At 33.5% G+C, this 21,028-nt stretch overlaps 3 protein-coding genes across 15 annotated transcripts in view; 1 reads left to right on the forward strand and 2 right to left on the reverse strand.

Moving 5' to 3' along the window:
- The window catches only part of LOC123012213, a 161,709-nt gene extending 158,246 nt beyond the window's left edge, over positions 1–3,463 (forward strand). For 5 of the 6 annotated variants that reach the window (XM_044410088.1, XM_044410089.1, XM_044410086.1 and 2 more), the window contains one exon: positions 458–3,463. In XM_044410088.1, coding sequence (XP_044266023.1) covers positions 458–602 — 145 coding nt within the window. In that variant the 3' untranslated portion in view covers positions 603–3,463. The remainder of the gene's footprint in view (positions 1–457) is intronic. The other variant, XM_044410090.1, reaches the window with a different exon arrangement.
- Positions 3,464–3,499: 36 nt separating this feature from the next.
- On the reverse strand, positions 3,500–5,398 carry LOC123012217 (MYG1 protein). Of its 3 annotated transcripts, XM_044410096.1 has the most exons (7): positions 5,280–5,398; positions 5,148–5,225; positions 4,927–5,086; positions 4,732–4,871; positions 4,355–4,685; positions 3,793–4,034; positions 3,500–3,741 (listed from the first exon to the last, which is right to left on the reverse strand). In XM_044410096.1, exons 2-7 carry the CDS (start codon positions 5,216–5,218, stop codon positions 3,564–3,566), a joined length of 1,122 nt encoding a protein of 373 aa, XP_044266031.1. In that variant the 5' UTR covers positions 5,219–5,225; positions 5,280–5,398; the 3' UTR covers positions 3,500–3,563. The 3 variants fall into 3 exon arrangements, with proteins under 3 accessions (XP_044266031.1, XP_044266030.1, XP_044266032.1); XM_044410095.1 differs by having other exon boundaries at positions 5,148–5,285; XM_044410097.1 differs by lacking the exon at positions 5,280–5,398 and having other exon boundaries at positions 5,144–5,232.
- A 2,269-nt stretch (positions 5,399–7,667) lies between these two features.
- Positions 7,668–21,028, reverse strand: part of LOC123011437 (NADPH oxidase 5) — a 69,272-nt gene continuing 55,911 nt past the window's right edge. The window contains exons 1-17 of one of the 6 annotated variants that reach the window (XM_044408860.1): positions 12,917–12,965; positions 12,289–12,383; positions 12,122–12,233; positions 11,851–11,948; positions 11,591–11,711; positions 11,393–11,543; positions 11,134–11,344; positions 10,708–10,934; positions 10,273–10,652; positions 9,901–10,222; positions 9,376–9,856; positions 9,069–9,292; positions 8,882–9,021; positions 8,735–8,824; positions 8,411–8,620; positions 8,157–8,360; positions 7,668–8,104 (exon numbers count right to left, since the gene is read on the reverse strand). In XM_044408860.1, coding sequence (XP_044264795.1) covers positions 7,907–8,104; positions 8,157–8,360; positions 8,411–8,620; positions 8,735–8,824; positions 8,882–9,021; positions 9,069–9,292; positions 9,376–9,856; positions 9,901–10,222; positions 10,273–10,652; positions 10,708–10,934; positions 11,134–11,344; positions 11,393–11,543; positions 11,591–11,711; positions 11,851–11,882 — 2,991 coding nt within the window. In that variant the 5' untranslated portion in view covers positions 11,883–11,948; positions 12,122–12,233; positions 12,289–12,383; positions 12,917–12,965 and the 3' untranslated portion in view covers positions 7,668–7,906. Of the gene's footprint in view, positions 8,105–8,155; positions 8,361–8,410; positions 8,621–8,674; positions 8,828–8,881; positions 9,022–9,068; positions 9,293–9,375; positions 9,857–9,900; positions 10,223–10,272; positions 10,653–10,707; positions 10,935–11,133; positions 11,345–11,392; positions 11,544–11,590; positions 11,712–11,850; positions 11,949–12,121; positions 12,234–12,288; positions 12,384–12,916; positions 12,966–21,028 lie in introns of those variants that run through there. The other 5 variants (XM_044408858.1, XM_044408859.1, XM_044408861.1 and 2 more) reach the window with 5 other exon arrangements.

The following is a 21,028-nucleotide window of genomic DNA, read 5'->3' on the forward strand; positions in this document are numbered from 1 at the left end:
AGTTACCTTCGAGTCGTTCGGCTCGAAGCGACCTTTTTATCGTTTCAGTTCGTTTTTTATGTTGTTCATTTGATCGTTTTTTTGTTTTCGCATGACTTAGTTTCATTTGTTTCTTATGCAAACTTCTTTGCTACTGGAGTTACCATAGATTTCTTAATAGTGAACAAATTATTAGAAACATGTGATACCTTGCACGTGAGCATGTCACAACAAACATTCATAAACAGAGGCCGATCATCATACACTTGCCACTGCAAAATACAATTTATTTGTCACACGATATAGGCTGTGCGGCGCTGGTTCTTGCAAAAAATATTAAATAAATTGATAAAATTATTGGAGGAGTTGTAATCATTTATTGCAACAGATGAACCTTGTTTAGTATAGTTAAGTGCAAAAACCAGAGCAGTGAATTTAGTTCGTCAGTCGTAATCTAATAATGTATCTTTTTTGTTAGAGTTTTTACAAAGATCAAAAGCCGGAGTGCCCACATGAAGTCGCATCGTCCACCCGATGCTGAACCGGTGAAACGCAGAGAAAAAGAAGCACATCCTTCGTGTACAAGCTTTGAACTTTCCGTGCCAAGCCCATATAACACTTAGTACTAGAAGCTATCCAAAAATCAAATAATTAAGTAAATCAAAAACAGGTAAAGGGCAATCAAAATTTTTATTTCGAGGTCAGATCAGAAAACCAGAACAGAAATTTTATTAAATCGTGTACTACAAAAGACATGTAAATTACTCAAAAGAAATTAGAAAAAATTGTAGGTAAAAAGAATTATAGGTAGAGTAGTTGTACAAATTGCAATCCACATATTAACAGAGATTTATATTTAATATTGATAGGGGTTGTGTTACGTTACACTATCGTAACGTTAGTGCCTTTTCGAATGTCGAGTGAGACACTATTAAGCTTGCGTTACATTATACGTAACGTGGGCTCTTTCAGTACCATAGTGATCTGGTATTTTGAATTAGTGCTCAGAAGTTCAACTTGCACGATACTCGGTTTCCTTCTGTAAGTTCTCATGAGCAATAGATCTGAACTCAAAACTAAATAATCAAATATCATAATGGCCATAATATAGCGTGAACTATACGTATTGGCGGAGGAACCGCCGTCCCCTCTTCCTCTGACTACTAAATGTATGTCGTGGATTTGCTCAAACGTCACTTTTTATCTACTTTTTAGTTGTGTAATGTGTAGAGAAACTGATATTTTGCTAGCACTACAAATTGTGTGCGCAGTGTGAATGTCTCCATTAAAAATGTGCCACTCAGCCGGAGCGAAGGGGGGCGTCGGTGCCGTCCACTTTTTTAAAGTTGGTACTATTTGGTACTATTTAACTCTGTGTTGTGATCTTTTTAAAAGTCTATTACTATGAATCTATTTATATTAATACTTAATATTAATAAATATTTGTACATGTTACTGTATGTATGATATTAGCGTTAAATTAGAGGTCGGCGCGTCGCCAAGGGGAGTCCCAGGCTTTTCCAGTAAAAAATGACAATCCACTTCATTTTATTCGTATTTATGTATTGGTGTTTTTTGAGTGTCTGCAAGACGTTAAACATAGATTAAGTCGCTAATCATCATCCATAAATATATATCGAGTCACTGTTGGATGTTTTATAACAAGAGAGAAGTCAAATGTTGTATGTTTTACTAATTAAATGCTCATAAAATTATGAGGTATGTAGGTTAGGTGCACTTGGGCTCTTCTGGCAGGGGCACGACCATCAGACTGGGCCACTTGGTGGTAGTCTAGGTATCAGGTGCTCAGACCTATCAATTAATTGTTGTTAAATTAATGTACCTACCTTGAATTGACAGGCATTTGCTGTTACGACAAATTTTTCAATAGAGTAGTAATGAAATTCGTTTTTTAAACCGTGACCCATATCACACTTTCTTTCGATATAATAACACGAACTAATCTAATCACGGCCTAATGTTGTGGTGTAGTCGGAAATCCGAAACGTTTTTAATTGTGATATACTGTTGAATGTTGAAATGTCTGTCAGTTCGTCTAGATGATGATCACCTTGTGTTATTATGTATATGTGACTTGACACTAGATCTTTTAAGTGTGATTTGAGAACAATCATTCATGTAAAATAAACCTAAAAATTGCTGTGGTCTTTCAAGAGAAACTATATATACAATACCTGACTGTCCAGCATTGTTTTTACGTCATTGTGACTGCTTAGCAGTTCGTCGGGGCTTTTAGTTAAATATGATACGATTTAGTTTAAATTTAAATAAAAGAAATAACTAGTATGAATGTGTGCCTGTATAACGATTTAATTTGTGCCAACATTGGATATCATAGTTGAGCTTAGCAAAAGTGTCATGTAACATATTTTAGTATGAAAAATGCTTGTATATTTGTAAATAGGCTAAAATATTTACCCTTTTCGCACCGACATCTGCCAACAATCATCGATTTTCACCCGTTCTTTTCCACGTTTTGCGTTCGCACCGATTATTGGCACATGTCGTGTTTTGTAAATGTTTGAGGTTTTATTAATAGATTTTTGCCAAATTGTTTGACCCCATTGCATCGCCATTTGTAGAGGGGACGTGTAGTATGCAATAAGCTATACATAAGAAAATTTACTCTGTGTATTACCAAAATATATGAAATATTGCTTTTATTTTATGGTCGCGCGTGGCGCCACCGCCTGCCACACTTCTCACCTGTAGCAATCTGTGATGTCACGTGACTGACATGCTTCGTTCTGTCGAGATTATACACAGAATCGAACCGTTCCCTATCCGTACCTGACTTAACATTTTTCATTCATTGTTATATATCCATTTCGGTACTAACTGTATTAACCCGTTGTGTTGTTTCCTTAGAGTTGAGTGCGTTTAATATTTAAACACAAAAATATAAAAACAGAGTATCCCCCAATTTAATAAAATAAGATGATAAATTTTGTGTAATATTTTACATTTATGATGTCTCAAGATGTTGTGCTCATTTTATATCAAATAATAACAAAATGTAAATCTTTAATCAAATGTCAATACTTGTAGCTCAAACTTTTTATATTTTTTTCCAAATCCAATAATGCAATCTGTAGATTTTTATGACCACGTGTGTCATGACAGTGTGTTCAAATTTGAGATTTTTTGCAGTTGTATTTTTGTACCTCCAAATTTTTATTTTCCGTCATCAACTTATAGACAATCCCTTCGGTCAAATGAAACTATAACTGCAACGAAACCTCAATGTTGTAAAAAAGTAGAAATACTCTACATGCGTTTGTAACTGTAATCCAGTTTACTATCTTGTGTTAAATATATATATTAATAATTGTTTTATTTGACTGTTTTAAAAAGATATTTGTTGTTAAATTCTGTCCAAATATTTCCAAACGTATGTTTAAAAAGTGTATATGTATATACTTGTATTATTGTATGCACAATAAAATATGGCGTTGTAATTATACAAGGGTGTTTCCAAAAAAAAAAGTAAAACAGCCAATTGTCTGTTTCATATTTATTTTAAAAAATATAACACACTCACCAGCATAAAATACACGGCAGATCTATTCTCTATCGGCAGGTGCCGCTTTTAAGCTCTTTATTGCCATCTGCAAAGCACCTTCTTTTGTTTTATTTCCGCCAATGAAACCAGTGGCATGACAAAAAACACATCCGTCGATACCCGCAATGTCACTAAGCTGCTCATCGCGCACTCCTCTCCAGTCCTTATGCAAAAACACCCTACAGAAATATAATTATGAAAACAGAAATTTAAAAAAAAAATCAACTTACCTGCATACGAAACTATCAGGCTGGATAGGAATTCCCTGAACTCTCCACGAGCTACTTTTGTCGTTGAAAATGACAAATTTTAACTGATCTTGAATTCCCATTTCATCTTCTAAAGCCAAAAGGTGATCTTTCCAAGGACATCGTTCTTCCAGGACGATGATCTCTCCTGACTCGTGGATTTTCTTTCTATACTCGATCGCGTTTCGCACTATTTGCCGCGCCGGCCACCACACGATAACAGCCTACAAATTTTTTACATAAAAATCAATATTTTTATCTGTCTAGAGACAGACAATAGACTGTATGCAGACACAGATAGTGAAAATGAAAAGGGAAAAAATACAATTTCAAATTTTCTTCTGTTACAGCTTAAATAACAGACTTTTCCTTCAAAACATAATTTTAAGGATTTTTTAATTAAAAATAATTGTTATAAAATGTAATAATCGCGTTCTATTGTTTTCAATATTAAATCGGCTTACAAGCAAAGAGGCAATGCAACAAATAATCGTCAACTTCGTAATTAAAAATTCATTTTGCGGTAGTTCACTATTCAATTTACCTCAATTACGCGTTCCTTGAATTCAGCTCCCACCATTTCCACAGCCTTCATAAACAGCTCATCTGTGGATTCGGGCTCTGGTGAATTCCACTCTGGATTCAGCCTATGTATTCTAGCACTTAAATTCGTATTTATGCGATACCTTGGCTTGCCTTCTGCATACATTGGAACCCCATTATCAATAGCATCTAGTTCCTCAACAAAACCTTCATAAACATGTAAGAACACATTCCGAAGACAGTTTGCTGGAATTGGATATCCTTGCTGCTGTATTATCTCCTTGATAACATCCAACCCAAAATGTGCATAGATCAAACCTGCTGAACTTAACCTCCACGAACAAACTATCAACTGCTCTCCCAAACCACAAAACTTACTTGATTGTGCTTTTCTTGGCAAGATCTGGTCTTACACTTGCTAAGGTCTCTTCAAAACCTCTCTGGTGATGGTCATACCGATTGATTTTTGGATTGTAGACTGCACCAACATCCACAACAACATCGCACGTGTCTAAAATCTGTACATTTCATTGTTTTTTTTTTTTTTAATTAAAGATTTAATCGTCAACTCACAGACATGTCTCTAGTTCTTATAATCTCGGCCTCACGATAATCCGGAAGCTGTTTTAGCATGTAACAAGCAAGAGCTTCATCACAGTGAAACACGCCGCTGTGTGTTCCGATTTTTTTCATTAATTTTGGGGTTTTACTGTCTGTTGCCATTGTCGCAAAACTGCAATTTGGTTAGGTTATTTTTTTATACCAAAACTATGAAAGAAATGAATCTAACAAACCCCTTCCACACTTTCAACGCTACGGAAGAAGTAAAGCGGATCGCTTTCGCGCTTAAAGACATTAAATCCATTCATAACCTAAAAATTTCACGATTTCAGTTCAAGTAGAATCTACTGCGCAGTCGAGAATACATAAACCCCAGAACAGTGAACTACAAGAATATCCGATCTGGAGAATTCCTCTAATATTAACTTTTAGTTAATACCTATGGTTAATACCACCAAATCCCATAACAATAATTATGCAAATGTAGAAAGTTGTGACAGTTGTGGTCTACTCTAGATGTAACTAACTGAATAATAATAGTATATTATACAGGGTGATTCACATAACTTTACGATCCTGACGAACTTTAAATGCAACCAGTTAAACGTTACTCAATTATAACTTGATTCAAAAAGACTAATAATTATAAACTTATTTGAGATTTGGACATCCCTAATAAAAATTTAATAACGCCAATCAATAAATAAATGACTAAAGTCGCAGTCAATTCGTAGTGGCCACTTCCCTGTGTAAATTTATAAAAATTAAGTTGTGTAAATCCGACTTTAAACATCCAATTGTTTTTTTAAGAACAGATCTATCAAAAATGACAATTCTGAAAAAGTCGGGTTAGAATACTTCACATATAAAATCTATTGCGCCTGTCACAATTGTTGACACAATTTAGTTACTTCAGCTACCAACATAAACACAACTCAGACACTAGAGGCCACCTCTAGCCCGCCACGGGCTGGGGACTGCCAACTTTGCAATAAATTAAATGGCCATTATGAGTTGGCCGCGACTTTACAATGGAGTAACAACACATTTTTATTTTAGTAAAGAAACAGTGAAATGTGTACAATAGTAAAAAAACAGTAAAATAACTCAAAAAACCAAACAATAACTAGAGAATTTAATGCAACAAATTTTCAAAGTGATGTCCATTATTTTGTAAACGTGCTTGAATGCGCGTCACAATAGACTTAAAGAAAAATCCTTTTCCTAAGACCTACTAAAAATTTTATTACTTTTAAGTTAAATGCGGTATTGTTAAGAGTAAACCAGAGGGTAAACAAATCATAAATTAGTGGAACCCACAGGGACCCAGAAACCAAGGAAATAGGTCAGGGCCGGATTTTTTTTTTTTTGTCTAAAATACTTGAAATATTTTAATAGTTTTTGATGTAGTCTAAAATTGTCTAAAAATTTCATACGTCGGATACCGACGCCGCCGCCGCGCCGGTATAAATTTTCGGCTGCTACTACACTCTTCTAACACTTACTATACATAAATCAATATCATGTTGACCCTTTCGTCATTAGAATACATTTTTAATCAACAAAAATTTTTGAAATTTTACAAAAACGAATTGTCAATTATAATTGTCATTGATGTTAGGGGTGTCTGGATTTCATGCTAATTAAACATAACTAAGAGTATCAAGTTATAGATGAATAATGTATAATGTGTTGCATTTAAAGTTCGTCAGGGTCGTAAAGTTATGTGAATCAGCCTGTACATAAAAGGAGACAAATGCACGATTTTTCCTGAGGTGCCGTAAATGTAAACTATAAACAGCCAGAGGGCGAAGTCTGAGGGCTATAAAAGCGCCATAGGAATCATAGCAATTCTCTCGAGAGTGTATATACTATTTTTTGCACGACTTGAGTTAAAAAACCCAAGAAATTGGCTTGTGCCTGCTAATGCACACACTGACATACAGGATGCGCCAGAACTCGCGGCCCAGAGAAAAATGCCATTTAAGATAAGATACTAGGAACATGGAAAAAATGTTAAAAAAATTTTATTATAAAAATTTCGAAGTTATGAGGGTTTAAATTTTGTACTTTGACTCTATTTATTTCTGTTAGAAAAAGAATTTTCCTAGTTTTTTTTTACAGGTTACAGAAAAGAAAACCAGGAAGCTGTATCGTAAATTATAACTTTGTTCAATGTTATTTGTGGCTTTTATTGGCAAAATTTGTGTACCTTTACTAAATAATTGTAAAAAAAAAACGTATACAAGATCATCAGTATCATTAAATAAACATAAAAAAAATGTCAAATGTCAAAATTTTTTGACAGATAGAATTTTTTAAACATTTTTTTCATGTTCCTGGTATCTTACTTGAAATTTTTCTCTGGGACGCGAGTTCTGGTGCATCCTGTATAATTACGACGTTGTAATTATGGTCGCCTTAGTGTTGAATATAAACCGTAGATAAAAATCTACTTTACTAGACGATAAGAACTTATTGCTCGACTTATTGTTTATCTACTCATACTTTTCCAAGTAGGCACTTCCGGCTGATCAGCAACGATCAGGCGACTTATTATTTGCTCCAGACCCTAAAGTTTCACCAAACAAGCAATCTTTAACATTCAATACAAAATAAAAATGATTTTTGAAATTTGAAGTCAGTCTAAAACACTTTAAACTGTATTAATTCTATACAAGCTTTACGTGTATTAATGGTTGTATATGTAATAGTAGTAATCTCGTAGGTAAAAGAAAAGAATAAAACACGGATTCAAAAATGGAAATAAATATATTTTATTGTATTACATTTAATATTTACTATACAAACAATACACTTACACTAAAAAGATAAATAGTTATAAAAAGACCCATTACCTTTAAAAACTGACTGTGGGGTACACACGAGTGTTAAAATTAATATAAGAGTAAGTAAAGGTCCTAATGTACAACAGAAATAAATAATATAAATAACTATAGTACAAATTAAAGATTACAATATACAAACGGCATTAAAATACTTCTTTCCGAAAGCTAAATCCATATTGATCACATTTTACTCTAATAATTCTAGCGAGTTGTGGAGGACCACAATAGAAGACAGTTACTTTACCTTTCTTCTGATCTTGAATTTGCTTGAAAACTTTGTCCCAGTTAGGACGGCCCGCATTAGTTCTAGTCTTCAATCCAGTTATTAAGTCTCTTTTTTCCTACAATAACATTTAAACTATATTTGACAACAGCCCAAATTACTAAATGTACTTTTTCATGAAGCAGATCCAAAGCTAATTGCAGACCCACTGCTTTCATATCCGTTTTTTGTAAGGCACTAGTTATATACATGTGCATCTCTAAGAAACGTTCCATAGCACCGCCAAGTTCAGCTTGTTCTATTTCTAACTGAGACAATAAATTAACAAACCATTCGAATGAACGTTGATTTCGATTAATCCAGAAAAAGTCAACCTATAAAATTGGCAAATTCATAATTGGCGCAATCAATGTCTTAGTTTTACTTTTCTCAAATTCATAACCGTGGGTGGAATTTCGCTAGCCCATGAAAATTTGCACCGGGGACAACAGTGCCTTGCTTTCCAATATCTGTGCATAATGGATTGGAGGATTGAAGCAAAAGGTGTGACTCCAATACCCGTCGCTATCAAAACGGCATGCTGTGCGCGGAATATATGACTTGAAGGGGCTCCGTAAGGGCCATCCAGATAGATCTAACGATAATAAAATTAGTTTGGTGATTAAATTTACAATTGAGTTAGGATTACATAGTGTTAGTCACAAAAATTAACTGTTAGAAAAGCACACAAGCCGTCACACAACGTCACCTCGGTCCCAGCCCCCACCGGCAGATCGCGCAAAATGCGTTCCCTAAGTTCCTCATCACTATCATGAGGCGTCGCTTTCTCAAAAATAGGCTACTAACCAAAAGTCACCAATAAATCACCAAAAGCACCGCAAGTAAACTCAATTACCTCTAAAGGTTTTCCTACAGGATAATTCATTGGTTTCAAGGGAACAGTTCCGGGAGAGAAATCGGTACGGAAACCTGCTCTGCCTTCCTCGGCTTGTTTTTCAGGTGAAGAGGAAAAACTAAGAGCGCTAACTTGACGTCCTTTAAAAAACCCTTACATTTAAATCGATCGACGTTAAAACACTTACCAACAGAGCCTAAAGAGCTGCTAGAATCACGTTGCTCGCAGTTTTCCAAACTGGGAGTTTTGAAAGCTATTATAGTTGGTTTATTACGCATATAACGGAAACTTTGAGCTAGAGACTTATTCTGAGGACTTAAATATGCGAGGCCTAAAGATTGGAGGCGTGCCCGACGAATCTGACACTCGTCGAAACTTTTCTCAGATTCAGAACGCATGTATTCCTTCAAACTAAAACAATTTATTCATTCACAACACAGAACAATGTAATAAAATATAAACAAATAACATCGAGTCAAATAGGTTCAACTTACACAAGAAGCCGCTCTCTTTTCTTGGCTTTCGTCTGAATGTCTGGCATCGACAAAGATTTTTCCAGTGGTGCTTTCTCTGTGAAGAGAAGCCGATGAAGCTTTTTATCCGATGTCACTTTTTTAGGTCTAGGTGAATAAGCTGTCAAATCAGTATTACTACAAGAAGCTCTATTAAAATCGCTCTCGGTTGGCTTTTTATTACTGTCGTCTTGGAAAGTCTCATTGGAGAAACCCACTAGTTGGACTCCGGGTTTTCGACTTGAATCGCGATTTGACAGAGTTCTAGTGATGGTTGCTTGAATTTTCTTTAATGGATTTTGGTTGTTATTATCGATACTTCCATTAGATAACCTCTTTTTTGCATTCGGAGGATTATGTGGTGGGATATCACCATTGTGGAGCTTTTCTTGTTCTTTTTCAAAGTACTCATAGAGACGGTTTGTCCATTGGCCCACACCACGAATATGGAGCCACATGTAATCTATTTTCTTTACTACTAACATGCAATTTGGTTCAAATTCTTACCTTCTTGTTCAGGAGCACTGCTAATAGTAAAGGGATGCCATTCGTATTTGGCGATTGCTGGTATATTGACAAAAACATAATCTCCTGGATGAAAATCAAATTGAAGAGGTCTTTTAATCACCAAATGAGTTACTTTAGATGGTAGAAGTAGCCCTGAACTTATGTAAGTTTTGCCCCTCTCACTTTTCATCGAAACTAGCCTCATTATACGTTCAATTGCATATATACAACCCGGAAGAATAAACCACTTCCAGAAATTCGGCCCGTGAAGTATTACCAATATCCAAAATGGTACATACAATAGATGTGTCCAGTAAAACACCTAATTGTGCTAAAATATTGCCATCTTTAGTGTCACAATATCACACTTACCTCAAAACAGCCTCCTCTTCGTACGAAAGCTTGCGAACAAATAAACATAATCAGAAGAATAAATAGCAGAGCAAAACCAGTCGGATTTGCTAAACCTGGGACTAAACCAAATATTTGTGGCTTGTTAGTGAACAACCACTCATTTACGGTGAGATTTTTGACGTTTATAGGGCTATCAACCACGACTAAACTAAAATTACACACGTGCATAATCGTGTGTAAAACACTGTAACCAAAAATGAACATCCCAGTGAGTTTATGAAAGTAGATGTGTTGATCGAGGGGTAACATCGAGCTGTATCCTCTTGTTCGCAAAAATGTGATACATTGCCTCAACATTAGAACCAAGACAAACATGCAGTTGAAGTTGAGGCACTGACCTTTGTATCAGTAAAATCAATAAAAGGATTATTAAGATTCGTTGTTATTACCTACCACAAGCTCTTGCAAATATCGTGTACCAGTTTTTGTCTCTGTATTCTATCGCACGAGAAATGAAAAGAGCTGCGTTTACTATCAAAAATGCTGCTAAAAATATCAAATAAACGTAATTGTTTTTTACGTAAGGTTTAGTTAATTGATAAGGTTTCATTGCCATGAGCTTTCTCAGAAGTGAATCTGGCGGATTCTGAGTGTTGGGTGGTACCAGCCATCGATCAATACTGAAAAACAAGCACACAGTTGGTATATGGATATTAATCCACAAAGTAAACTGCAAGTCAACATTAATATTTCTAAAAATTTTAGATGTGTTTTGATTCTAAATATTTAATTATAATTATTTTTAAGAAATTAATTTTGTCTAAATCGGAGAGCTAATTTACAGTGAGAACATTTGGCGAGGTTGCATGCGCGTTTTACCTGATTGATAGATTCTCTAACAGCCCCCCGTGCTTTTCCAGCTGGTTTTTGAGAGCTTCATAAGTGATGGCCCCCCTGTTGTTAGTGTCGGCATCTTCGAACATCGCCACCGTCAAGTCGTCGATTTGCTCCTCGCTGAATTGCATTCCATTTTCTTCCATACAGGCTCTCATAACATGTTGGAGTTCTTTATGTTGTATTAAACCGTCGCCTAAAAATAATGTTGCATATTAAAAAGTAACACAGAATCGGCACGAACCATCCAGATCATAAACTTTGAACAGAAACCGTATTTTATCATCAGGAGATTTGCCGGCGAATTGGTGCATCGCGTCCAAAAACTCCTGCAGAGATATTGAACCGGAATTGTCCGTGTCGAAGATTTGGAACACTCGCTCGGTAAAAAAAGGCTACAAGATAAAACTTACAAACAATTTTTTTATCACGCAGAACCTACATTTTTCGAAATGACGATTTTCTTGAAGTCCTCTCTCTTAATTTCTTTCTCGTTGCCTACAGTCTGCCTGAATAATTGCTCTAATCGGTCTAAACTGCCTTTATCGAACCCCGTTCGAGGCCTAGAAAGTGCATATTTACGACAGTGTTATTGCATGTAACTCACAATAATGCAGATAATAAAGAAAATTTATACACGAGATTTATGCATATTTGTATTAGCCTCAAAAACTTTAGGACTTTTGACCCTACGAGACTTACCTCGTGTTTGTAATAGTCGCCAGGAATTCCATAATATTTTCGGAGATTATTATTCCTGAATTGTCTCGATCTATTAACCTAAATAACTTGTCTACGATCTGAAATAAAAGGTATTCAATAGAAGATTTTAAATCAATTACAGTCTTTCAAAACGAAACTCAACATAAATCAAACATAAATTGCAATGTTGTGTATTTTAGTCACTTCATAGAGGTACATAGGATTTTAGTATCTCATTTTGAATCACTATATAATACTCCTATTAACTTACGCCTTTAGCATTAAAAATTTGATTAAACTGCTCCAAATGGATGGGTTCGTCGCCGCAAAGACAAAAGGCAACACTCTCGAGTTGTTCTGCGAAATCTATCTGCTTTTCATCTCTGCAAAAGGATATTGTCATGATTTTTTTTTCGTAATTTAAATTAATGGTCATACGTGAGTCTTTGTTTGAGGAATTCAATCCAGTTTTCTTGAAGTAGACACTGGTCACGGTCCTGGTCGAAGAGTTTAAAAAGTTGTTCCAAGAGCTCCTGCAACAATTAAAATGCAATTTTACTTTCTTTCACAACAAAACCCAAGATAACCAGTATAAAAATAATAACACATGCATTGCAATTCCTTATTGCGAACCCTTCAACTCCAGCAAATGAATTGAAATTACAGCTCGTTTTTTACCGGAGATTAGAAAGCGGCTGGTTCGAAGCAATTGACCCATGACCCAACCCATAAACATAAGTCACAGCCAAGTAACAGGTGTATGGGTTTATTAACACACCATCTCGAACACGACTCAATCACGTAAAAAATTATTCTAGTGTAAGAAGAAGAGCAAAAAGCGACAAGATGATTGGAGTCATTAATCACGTATTAGAATTTATGGTTAAAGTCTGGATTGTGAGACCATTCGAGTTATAAAGTTATGAGAAAAGAACAGTTTTGATACTTTAATCCGAGCTCTGATAGATTTATTATTTACGAATTATCTTAATCGGGAAACTAAAATAATCACAACACTAGAACAAGAAAAAAACGCCACAGAATTGTACTCCCATTAATCACTCACTGAAATTTATGGATGAACTCGATAATAACACGGCGATAAATTATTTTGACACACGATTTTAAGCAGACTCGACTCGAACGGATGCTTTTTGTTCTTGAAAAAAACTGCGGTTGAGACGGTCCTTTATCAAAAGACTATTCTTGTGGAAGGTCTTAAAATTGCAAAAATAAAAGAATTATACTATGTATTAGTCAACCTAATTAGTAATTTTAATAACTTAAGAGATTTTTATTGTTTTGTTTCTATATTTTTAACCGACTTCATCTCATTTAAAAAAACCTCTGGGTCAAATTTTTTCTCACAATCTCCAAACTAGGTAATTGTTTAATTTCTGTCAAGCTTATTTCAACAGGAAATTATAACTATAAAAAATGCTAATTTTAATAATATAGGTACGTTTAAATTTTCATTATGATTCCCAAGCGTAAAGTTTTGTTCCAGGAACATTTGAACGTTCCGTGTAATCAGAGATTTATTATGAGACAAAATAAAAACTAAGTAAATTATAAACTCTCATGTTTTATACATTTAATTCATTAGTTTATTACAGTTTTCTATATTAAGACTTTTGGTCAACTTCGATGAATGCCATCTGAAGCTATAAGTCTTGACTTAATCTTCCTGCTATTCTAATAAACAAAACACACTCTAATTTATCTAAGTACAGCAAATGTAGCGTAATTTTACATCCTACCGATGACTTTGAGTGACCATATTTAGTCGGAAGTTTAGTATGTGATGCGATGTCAAAGCACATTTGCTTTCAACTAAGGTAGTCGCTTCAAGTAATTTTATTTGCTATCAAAATTCTTCCAACTAGACATAAAAGTTTACTAGATGCTTAGAATGTAAGTTCCCCCAGGTTACCGATTCAAGAAACAACTTTATATGCGTTTATACAAAACAAATTACATAGATTCGCACTACAACTGCAAACAACATTTCGATTTTGAAAGCCAACACTTGCTTAAAATCTACATTATTAAAATAATTTGTTGTAGGTATTTGTTGCATTAAACTTGCATGCGTTATAAGTGCATAAATCATAAAACAAATTTTGTTCTACGATTAAAACATTATGTGGAAATTCAATCGGACAAGATGTAGGTAAGGAAGATCATAACTGGTATGTTTAATATATCTTCATTTCATAGAGATTATGTAAGAGTAAGATGAAATATTGTACTCACTTATAAATTATTAAAAATATAATTGCTACACTGCATATAACAAGAATAATGTCTTTAAATACATTTAAAATAAACAAAATATAAGTAGGCATACTTAGTGGCCTAATTGCATCAGCATTTCAAACTGCTCAGAAATATCATCTCACAATTTTCCTGAATCTTGAGTATATTTCTGTTACCACGTTGATTAGTATACAATTGTTTATAATTAGCTGGCTACCTGACTGTTTATTTGTATATTGTAAGTAATCGTATAAATCCTAAATATTTACCGTTAAAAAATGTGTCAAAGATTAATTGAAGAAATTAATTTCTTTATAAACAAAGTTTCTAAATAGTTTACAATCATGTCGCTTGTTTACCTATATAAAATGTTGTCAGTGTGAAAAACTATTTTTTGGAGATTTTGTTTAGGTATTTGTGGAAAGTTTGCTCATTTTTTTCCTTAGGTTATTAATGCAAACGACGCAACTTGAAAGAATTGAGAGAAAAAATATTAGTTTGAATAAATACACTGTTCAACACCAAAATCCTTTTTTAGATGTATTTTATGTTTTTTAGAGCGCTGTATTATGCAAATTTGAAATACGTTGAAATTTTTATTTAAGGAAATATTTTTTAATCGCCTATGAAGTTCTGAAAATGTTTTTTTTTGTATACGCTTCTGAAATTGTTACAAGTACCTAAAACCCAGTTTTTGCGAACGAATCGTTGCTGTTTCCGGACGAGGTGAAACCGAATCTGGAATAGCAGATGAGTCCGCAAAAACGTTTTAGGTACTTGATACAAACAACATTTTTTTTGTTAAAGCTCCCAAAACACAAATTCACACCTCTTATTAATTCAAAAAATTTCGCCACCATAGTTACCAATTTTATTTTTTAATCCGGAAAAAGGACGACTCAAATGAAAACAACTGTTTTCGGGAGAGTATACAAAAATTAGCTTTTTTTGTATACGCTCCTGAAAATAGTTGCTTTAGGAACTCAGTTGAGCCCCTAAAATGAGTTCTTTTCGCACTCAATATAATAGGACGAAAAATGGTTATTTTAGGTTCTTAGTCCCCAACAACAGTTTTTCCTGACGAAAAAGTCAATTTGGTATGATGGCAAATTTTTTTGAATTAATAAGAGGCCGTGTAAATTTGCTCTTTGGGAGCTTCGCCTCGTCCGGAAACAGCTACAATTCGTATGTATTTTAGGTACTTGTAACAAAAATAATTATTTCTGTTGGATTCAGGTTTTTTGTCTGTCGGTTTTACTTTTTCGTATAGGTATACCTATCAGGCTTCGCACTCACCGAATAAAAAAAGATAATGTACACCCTTTTTGTATATAGAAGAATACAAAGTAAAAAGTTATTGGACAGTGTTACCTATTATTTATTTCACTCAAAACAATAAATTAATGATTTGAGTTAAATTTTTCTAGTAAGATTTTGATAGGTCATAACTTTTCAATAATAAATGCCATGATAAAATCTATCCATTCTTTTAAGATCATCTTTTTGTCTTCTTTTTCCATAGTTTTAAAGACAAACAAATCCACTTATGAAGCATAGTCAATGGAAATAATCTATCGCTTAAGACTCTCTTACACAATACGCCCAAGAATGTCCAAGCAATAATTAACAGTTCAGTAAATGCTGTTCCAATATTAGTTTAGCGGTAGAAGAAAAAACGCTCGGTCGTTTCCTGAACCAAAGGACAATAATAACACTTAAAAGACCGCCGTGTAAAGTACATAGTCCGCCCACTGTAACCGCAGCGCTTTAATTTACGACGTGTAGTGACCATTTAACGTTGCAACAACATGAAAATGTCCAACACAATGTATGGCAAACACGCGTCATAAACAATAAATGTCAATATGGACCAGATTCGCAACGGTCACGCATTTCTCAAGCGGGGACTACCCGCGGATGATTTATACGGGGCACCATCAATCATTTTTTGGTAGTTTTAAACTACACTTTGTTATTAAATTAACATTAGCTCTTATTATAGAATACACATGGGGGGCAGGAGATTTGACGTACGGCGGACACGCAAGACTCCCATCGGACCAAGAGAAAACAAGGCCGATTATGGATCACCATGAAATAAATGACATGCAAAGCCTCTAGTTAAAAATAAAATGAAGGATTATTATTTAGGTTAATCAAATAACTCAAACTTTTTTAACTCTTACAAACTCGAGTCCAAAAATGAAAAGTATACCTAAATAAACAAAACATTTACAAAAGTGACAAAGAGTATCGTGAATAAAACCTTTGACTTCTAGAAAAAAATTTGATTAAGCCGCTTAAAATTTGACGAATTTGGCATAGAGCTTCTAAAAAAACTGGAAAGCAAGAAGTCCCAACAATACTTTGCTCCAGGACTAAAGAGCAAAGGTACATCATAACATCATAACTAAATATGGTTGTAAGAGTGAAGATAATTTAAAAAATAAAATACGGAGAATAAAAAAATAAAAAACAAAGAAAACTAAAATTAAAGTACACGCAACAGCAAAATTAAAAAGTGTTTCCAAATTTTTCGTTCCGAAAATAACTGTATTTATAAAATTTAGAAGCAAATCATAAATTTATTCTCGTAAAATTATTAATTTATTAATTTTTTGGTGTACCTATTATATTTTTGAAACACCATTCTTGACACCCTACTCAGAAGATATTTTTTTACAACAAAAGTTATTGGCTCAAGTGATCTCATTTCGAAATGACGCAGAAATATGAAAAAAATTGATGATTGTAGTTAGGGATCGTGCGTCCATATCGCCCATGTGACCAAGTCACCCACATACCCACTAAGCTGCACACCGTTAATATTATTAATAAAACAAAGAACAGTGGGGTACGTGAAACTAATTAGGCAGAAGTCATCGAGTTGCACTTTCACCGGCACTATTGGCCGCCCTCCCCAAATTGTGTCCACGACACAACCTCTCCAGACAACCTAAAACCAGTCACAAGTCAATGGCGAGAAGTGAGAGAAGGCTACTGCAGATTTATTTCACCTGTTTTCGTAACAGCACGCCCATGGCTGCACCCAGAGATTTTATATCGTGCACTCTATAAGAATTCTTTATTGCATACAATAATTGTTGATGTTGACATTTTTTGGAATCACTATGATTTGTTAGGTTTACCACCTTCATTATGCACTTTATTAATCATATATGACGACCAGAAGCCGCTGACTGATGAGGATGATAATGACATCATATGGTGCGAAATTTATTATAGGATCAGTCGACGTAAATCATGCATTTATTGCATTTTACTTGTAAATTAATGCGTGAGATAGACGTCGCACGTTATGTGAAATTTTTGGTTTCACATGCCGTCACAGGAAATATAAATGTTATGTTGCTTATAGATCAAGATAAAGCTGTCACTATTGACATTCTAGAATTCTCCTATCTAATCATTGCTCCTACAGTAGTCATCATAAATGTTCGGATTTCTTTAATACAATACAAGCCACTGTCTTAATCCTTTAAAAGATTCCCACACAGTTAATTACAAAATTCCGTCAAATTAGCATGCTTCCACCAACTCCATTCATTGAAGCAAAAACATCTGGAGAATTTTAGGAGGAGACTTCAATACTGTAAGATCGTAAAGAATGAGAAGTAGTGAACGCTCCGCGAATAATCGTAACTGACAATACAATGGAAGCACATAAAAATCACCCCATTAAAGACGATATTTATGACGACATTGCTTGTCACGCTCCCTACCTTGTAAACATACTGTAATTGATTTTTTAATTAAATTACACGGCACGGCAGCCTTTGCACGATGTTTCTTACTGGTTTTCTGGATAATGAAAAAAAAATGGTACCTACACTGAAACTGTAAAAGCAGCAAAGCTAATTTTAAATTACTATGGCTTCTTTTGGCTAAAATTAATAAAGTGAAGTATTTTTTAAATATGTACCTTCAAATTCTTTTTATTAATACAGATTGAATACTAAAGCTATTCAATTTATAAGTTATAGAAACATTATAAAAAGCAATAATTTCGACTTAACTAGGAAACGTACAAATATTGTTGTAACTTCCTGCTGTGATTATATGCACACAAGTATATGGAGATTCACGAGGAATAATGAGCCTGACCAAATTCTCGATGCAACCACCATTACTTTTCGCAAGTTGCTTTGCGACAAATGTAATGTTAGTTGCATCGAGAATTTGGTCAGGCTCATTATTCCTCGTGAATCACCCTGTATATAAAAAAATAAAAAAACAAAATAACAAAGGTAAGTGTTAAGAAATATCTTACAGTTTAAAAAATACCATGAAATTAAAAAAACATTTCAAACATTTAGGTAAAATTAACATTTTTAAACTTAATAGTTATACATATTTCTATAGAGCGATCAAGATAATTTATAATCGAGTCATCTTTGGATCCGAAAACGTATGTCTGTTTTTGAACTAACTGACAAATAAGATGACAAGTCGAAAGGTAAAGCGGTAAAATGGGCCTAAAATAAGTCGCCGACGTATAATAATAAGAATTAAGACCGTTCTTTTTTGGAAGTAAATCATAAATTTCGTTATTAAAAATTATAATTTTTTTATGCTATTTTACCTTTCGACTTGACATTTTATTTGACGTTTCACAGACATACGTTTTCGGATTCAAGGATGACTCGATTACAAATTATCTTGATCTCTCGATACTACCTTTGAATAAAAAATATAGGTAGATACCACTTTAGTAACTTTTTTGAGGTCAAAGACTACACCTTCTAACACCCTCATTAGAGGAAAATATTGAACAGAAAGCTACTTAGGTACTTGTATCTTCGAAGCTCATATGTTCACATGTTTACTTCATTGTTTACGTCTTTTTTTAACCTTATATTTTTTAAATATTATATGCTAAATACTTATACCGAATTAAATACATTTGCTTTCATTTTTAAGGAACTTTTGATTGTTAGTTTAATAAAGTTTGTACACTCAAAAAATTACTGTAATATACTGTTTCCTTAATCACAAAATAGGTATTATCCATTTTTCTTATAAGTCGATGTAACGTAATATGTTATGAGAAGAATGGTACCTAGCTCTAAAAAACATCAAAAGTAGAAAAAAACTGCAAAAATGAATTACTTCCTTTCACCTAAACCGTTATATAATTAAAGGGTAATTTAAACGCATCTCTGAAGTACTCTTACATTAAAATAAATGTTCCTTTTTCCTTTTTAGTAAAAGCTTGTGTTAGCATTGTAAATCACTTTGATTTTATGTATATTTAAGAGCACCCAATAAAAAAGTAAACATTTTAAATTCAAGTTATTATATTATTATGCATTTTATCACATGTTAAAGATACATAAGACAAGATATAAACCTCGGCACACACTCAAAAGTCCAACAATTTATTAAAAACGATCATAAAAACGTCCGTGAAAGCATGTAATTGTCATAACGTAATGCGAAATGTTTCAGTGATACTTGGAGCGATTACCACCCACTTTCCCCATTCATAACTGAAAGCATAAATTTATTAACGATCGCTTTGGCACGGATTCCTTTATAAATCAAAGAATAAAAGCTGGTTTGAATTAAATTTATTAATATGGTATTGCCTGCTACATAAATTCAGCGGTAGAAAGCCCAGCTTAGGGTTACATTAGTCTTATAATAGAAGTTTATCCTTGTATGTAACCACTTGGAAAATCACGCCATTTTCCTAGTTACTCTTATTAATTATTATCCAATTCTTTTGCACATACGTCAAGCGCGCTGTGCGATAGGGAATAAAATTGCTGTATTAAAGTGAGTATGTTAATTTTATCAAGACATATAAATAATAATCAACAGCATTTTCTTATTTTAGAATTTGCATATAGATTTAGATTATAAATTACTTCAAAGACTTGTTAGTGGACTGGACTAATACAATAAAATATTGATTAAGAGAGTTCAGTCGATACAATACGAGGACTGAGGGTCGTAAATTATCCTTTAATACCACTGACAGGAAACAACTATCCGTAAACTAATTATTATCTGATAGAATCGCATTAATTACTACAGAGCGTGTAATGGTCTGTAATAGCTCTGATAATTATTACTTATCAGGGATTTACAAACAGACAACGATGTCTGCCAACTGTGATCTTTTTTTAATTGGAAGTGACACAGACGATAATCGAAGATCACTCTTTATAATTGCAGAAAGAGCAGTCAGCTTTATAATTACAATGATTTGTTTATCGAGAAAACGATATGTCAAAAGAAAGTCTAGTGGAAATACGAGTATATGTATTTTTGCTATTCTTATTGCACACATGTACTTAAAAACAATACATGACGTGTATTTAATATTGTATAATAAATAGACGGTGACTATTAATGTTCGAGACAAAAAATCTATTGACAACACTGACTACAATTTACAACAATTCTTTTTGTGTGTAGATTTTCTAAAATAATAGTGTTGTAATTAAATGTTTGGAACTATTCAATTACTAATTTTGTCAGAAAAGTCTACAAAAAAGTATTTATATTTTAACAAATCCTCATTTATGAGAGTTTAAAACGTGTCTACGAAAGACTTTTCTTATTATTATACCCATACAACTTAGCGCACGAGTCTCATCATATTTATTTCTCGAAAAAATGTGATGGTTTTGATTTAACCATAATATTTATAACTTATTTGCAAGTAAAATTATGTTATTATTTGATGTCATCTTCCTATTATCATTAATATTGCTAATTAATATTGTAGCAAAACATTTTTGCATTCAAACATATTTTATTTAATCTTTATGCAGACAACTTGTTTATAAGTAAGTTGTTTATAATATTTTAAAGGATGCATCTGTTACCATTCTACATTTGCATAATTACAGATTAGAAGTTATATACAAGTAATATAGTAAAAATATCA

The sequence above is a fragment of the Tribolium madens genome, unplaced genomic scaffold, assembly GCF_015345945.1.
Source record: "Tribolium madens isolate multiple individuals breed KSU strain unplaced genomic scaffold, Tmad_KSU_1.1 Scaffold_91;HRSCAF=231;Tcas5.2_LG7, whole genome shotgun sequence".
Lineage (NCBI taxonomy): Eukaryota > Metazoa > Arthropoda > Insecta > Coleoptera > Tenebrionidae > Tribolium > Tribolium madens.

What these genes read in the sequence shown, in the direction of transcription:
- LOC123012217 (XM_044410096.1), bottom strand. Translation starts at nt 5,218, where the DNA reads ATGGATTTAATGTCTTTAAGCGCGAAAGCGATCCGCTTTACTTCTTCC. An exon ending in GCGTTGAAAGTGTGGAAGGG is followed by an intron (nt 5,087 to 5,147) that starts GTTTGTTAGATT and finishes ACCAAATTGCAG; the next exon opens with TTTTGCGACAATGGCAACAG. An exon ending in GCCAAGAAAAGCACAATCAA is followed by an intron (nt 4,686 to 4,731) that starts GTAAGTTTTGTG and finishes TTGTTCGTGGAG; the next exon opens with GTTAAGTTCAGCAGGTTTGA.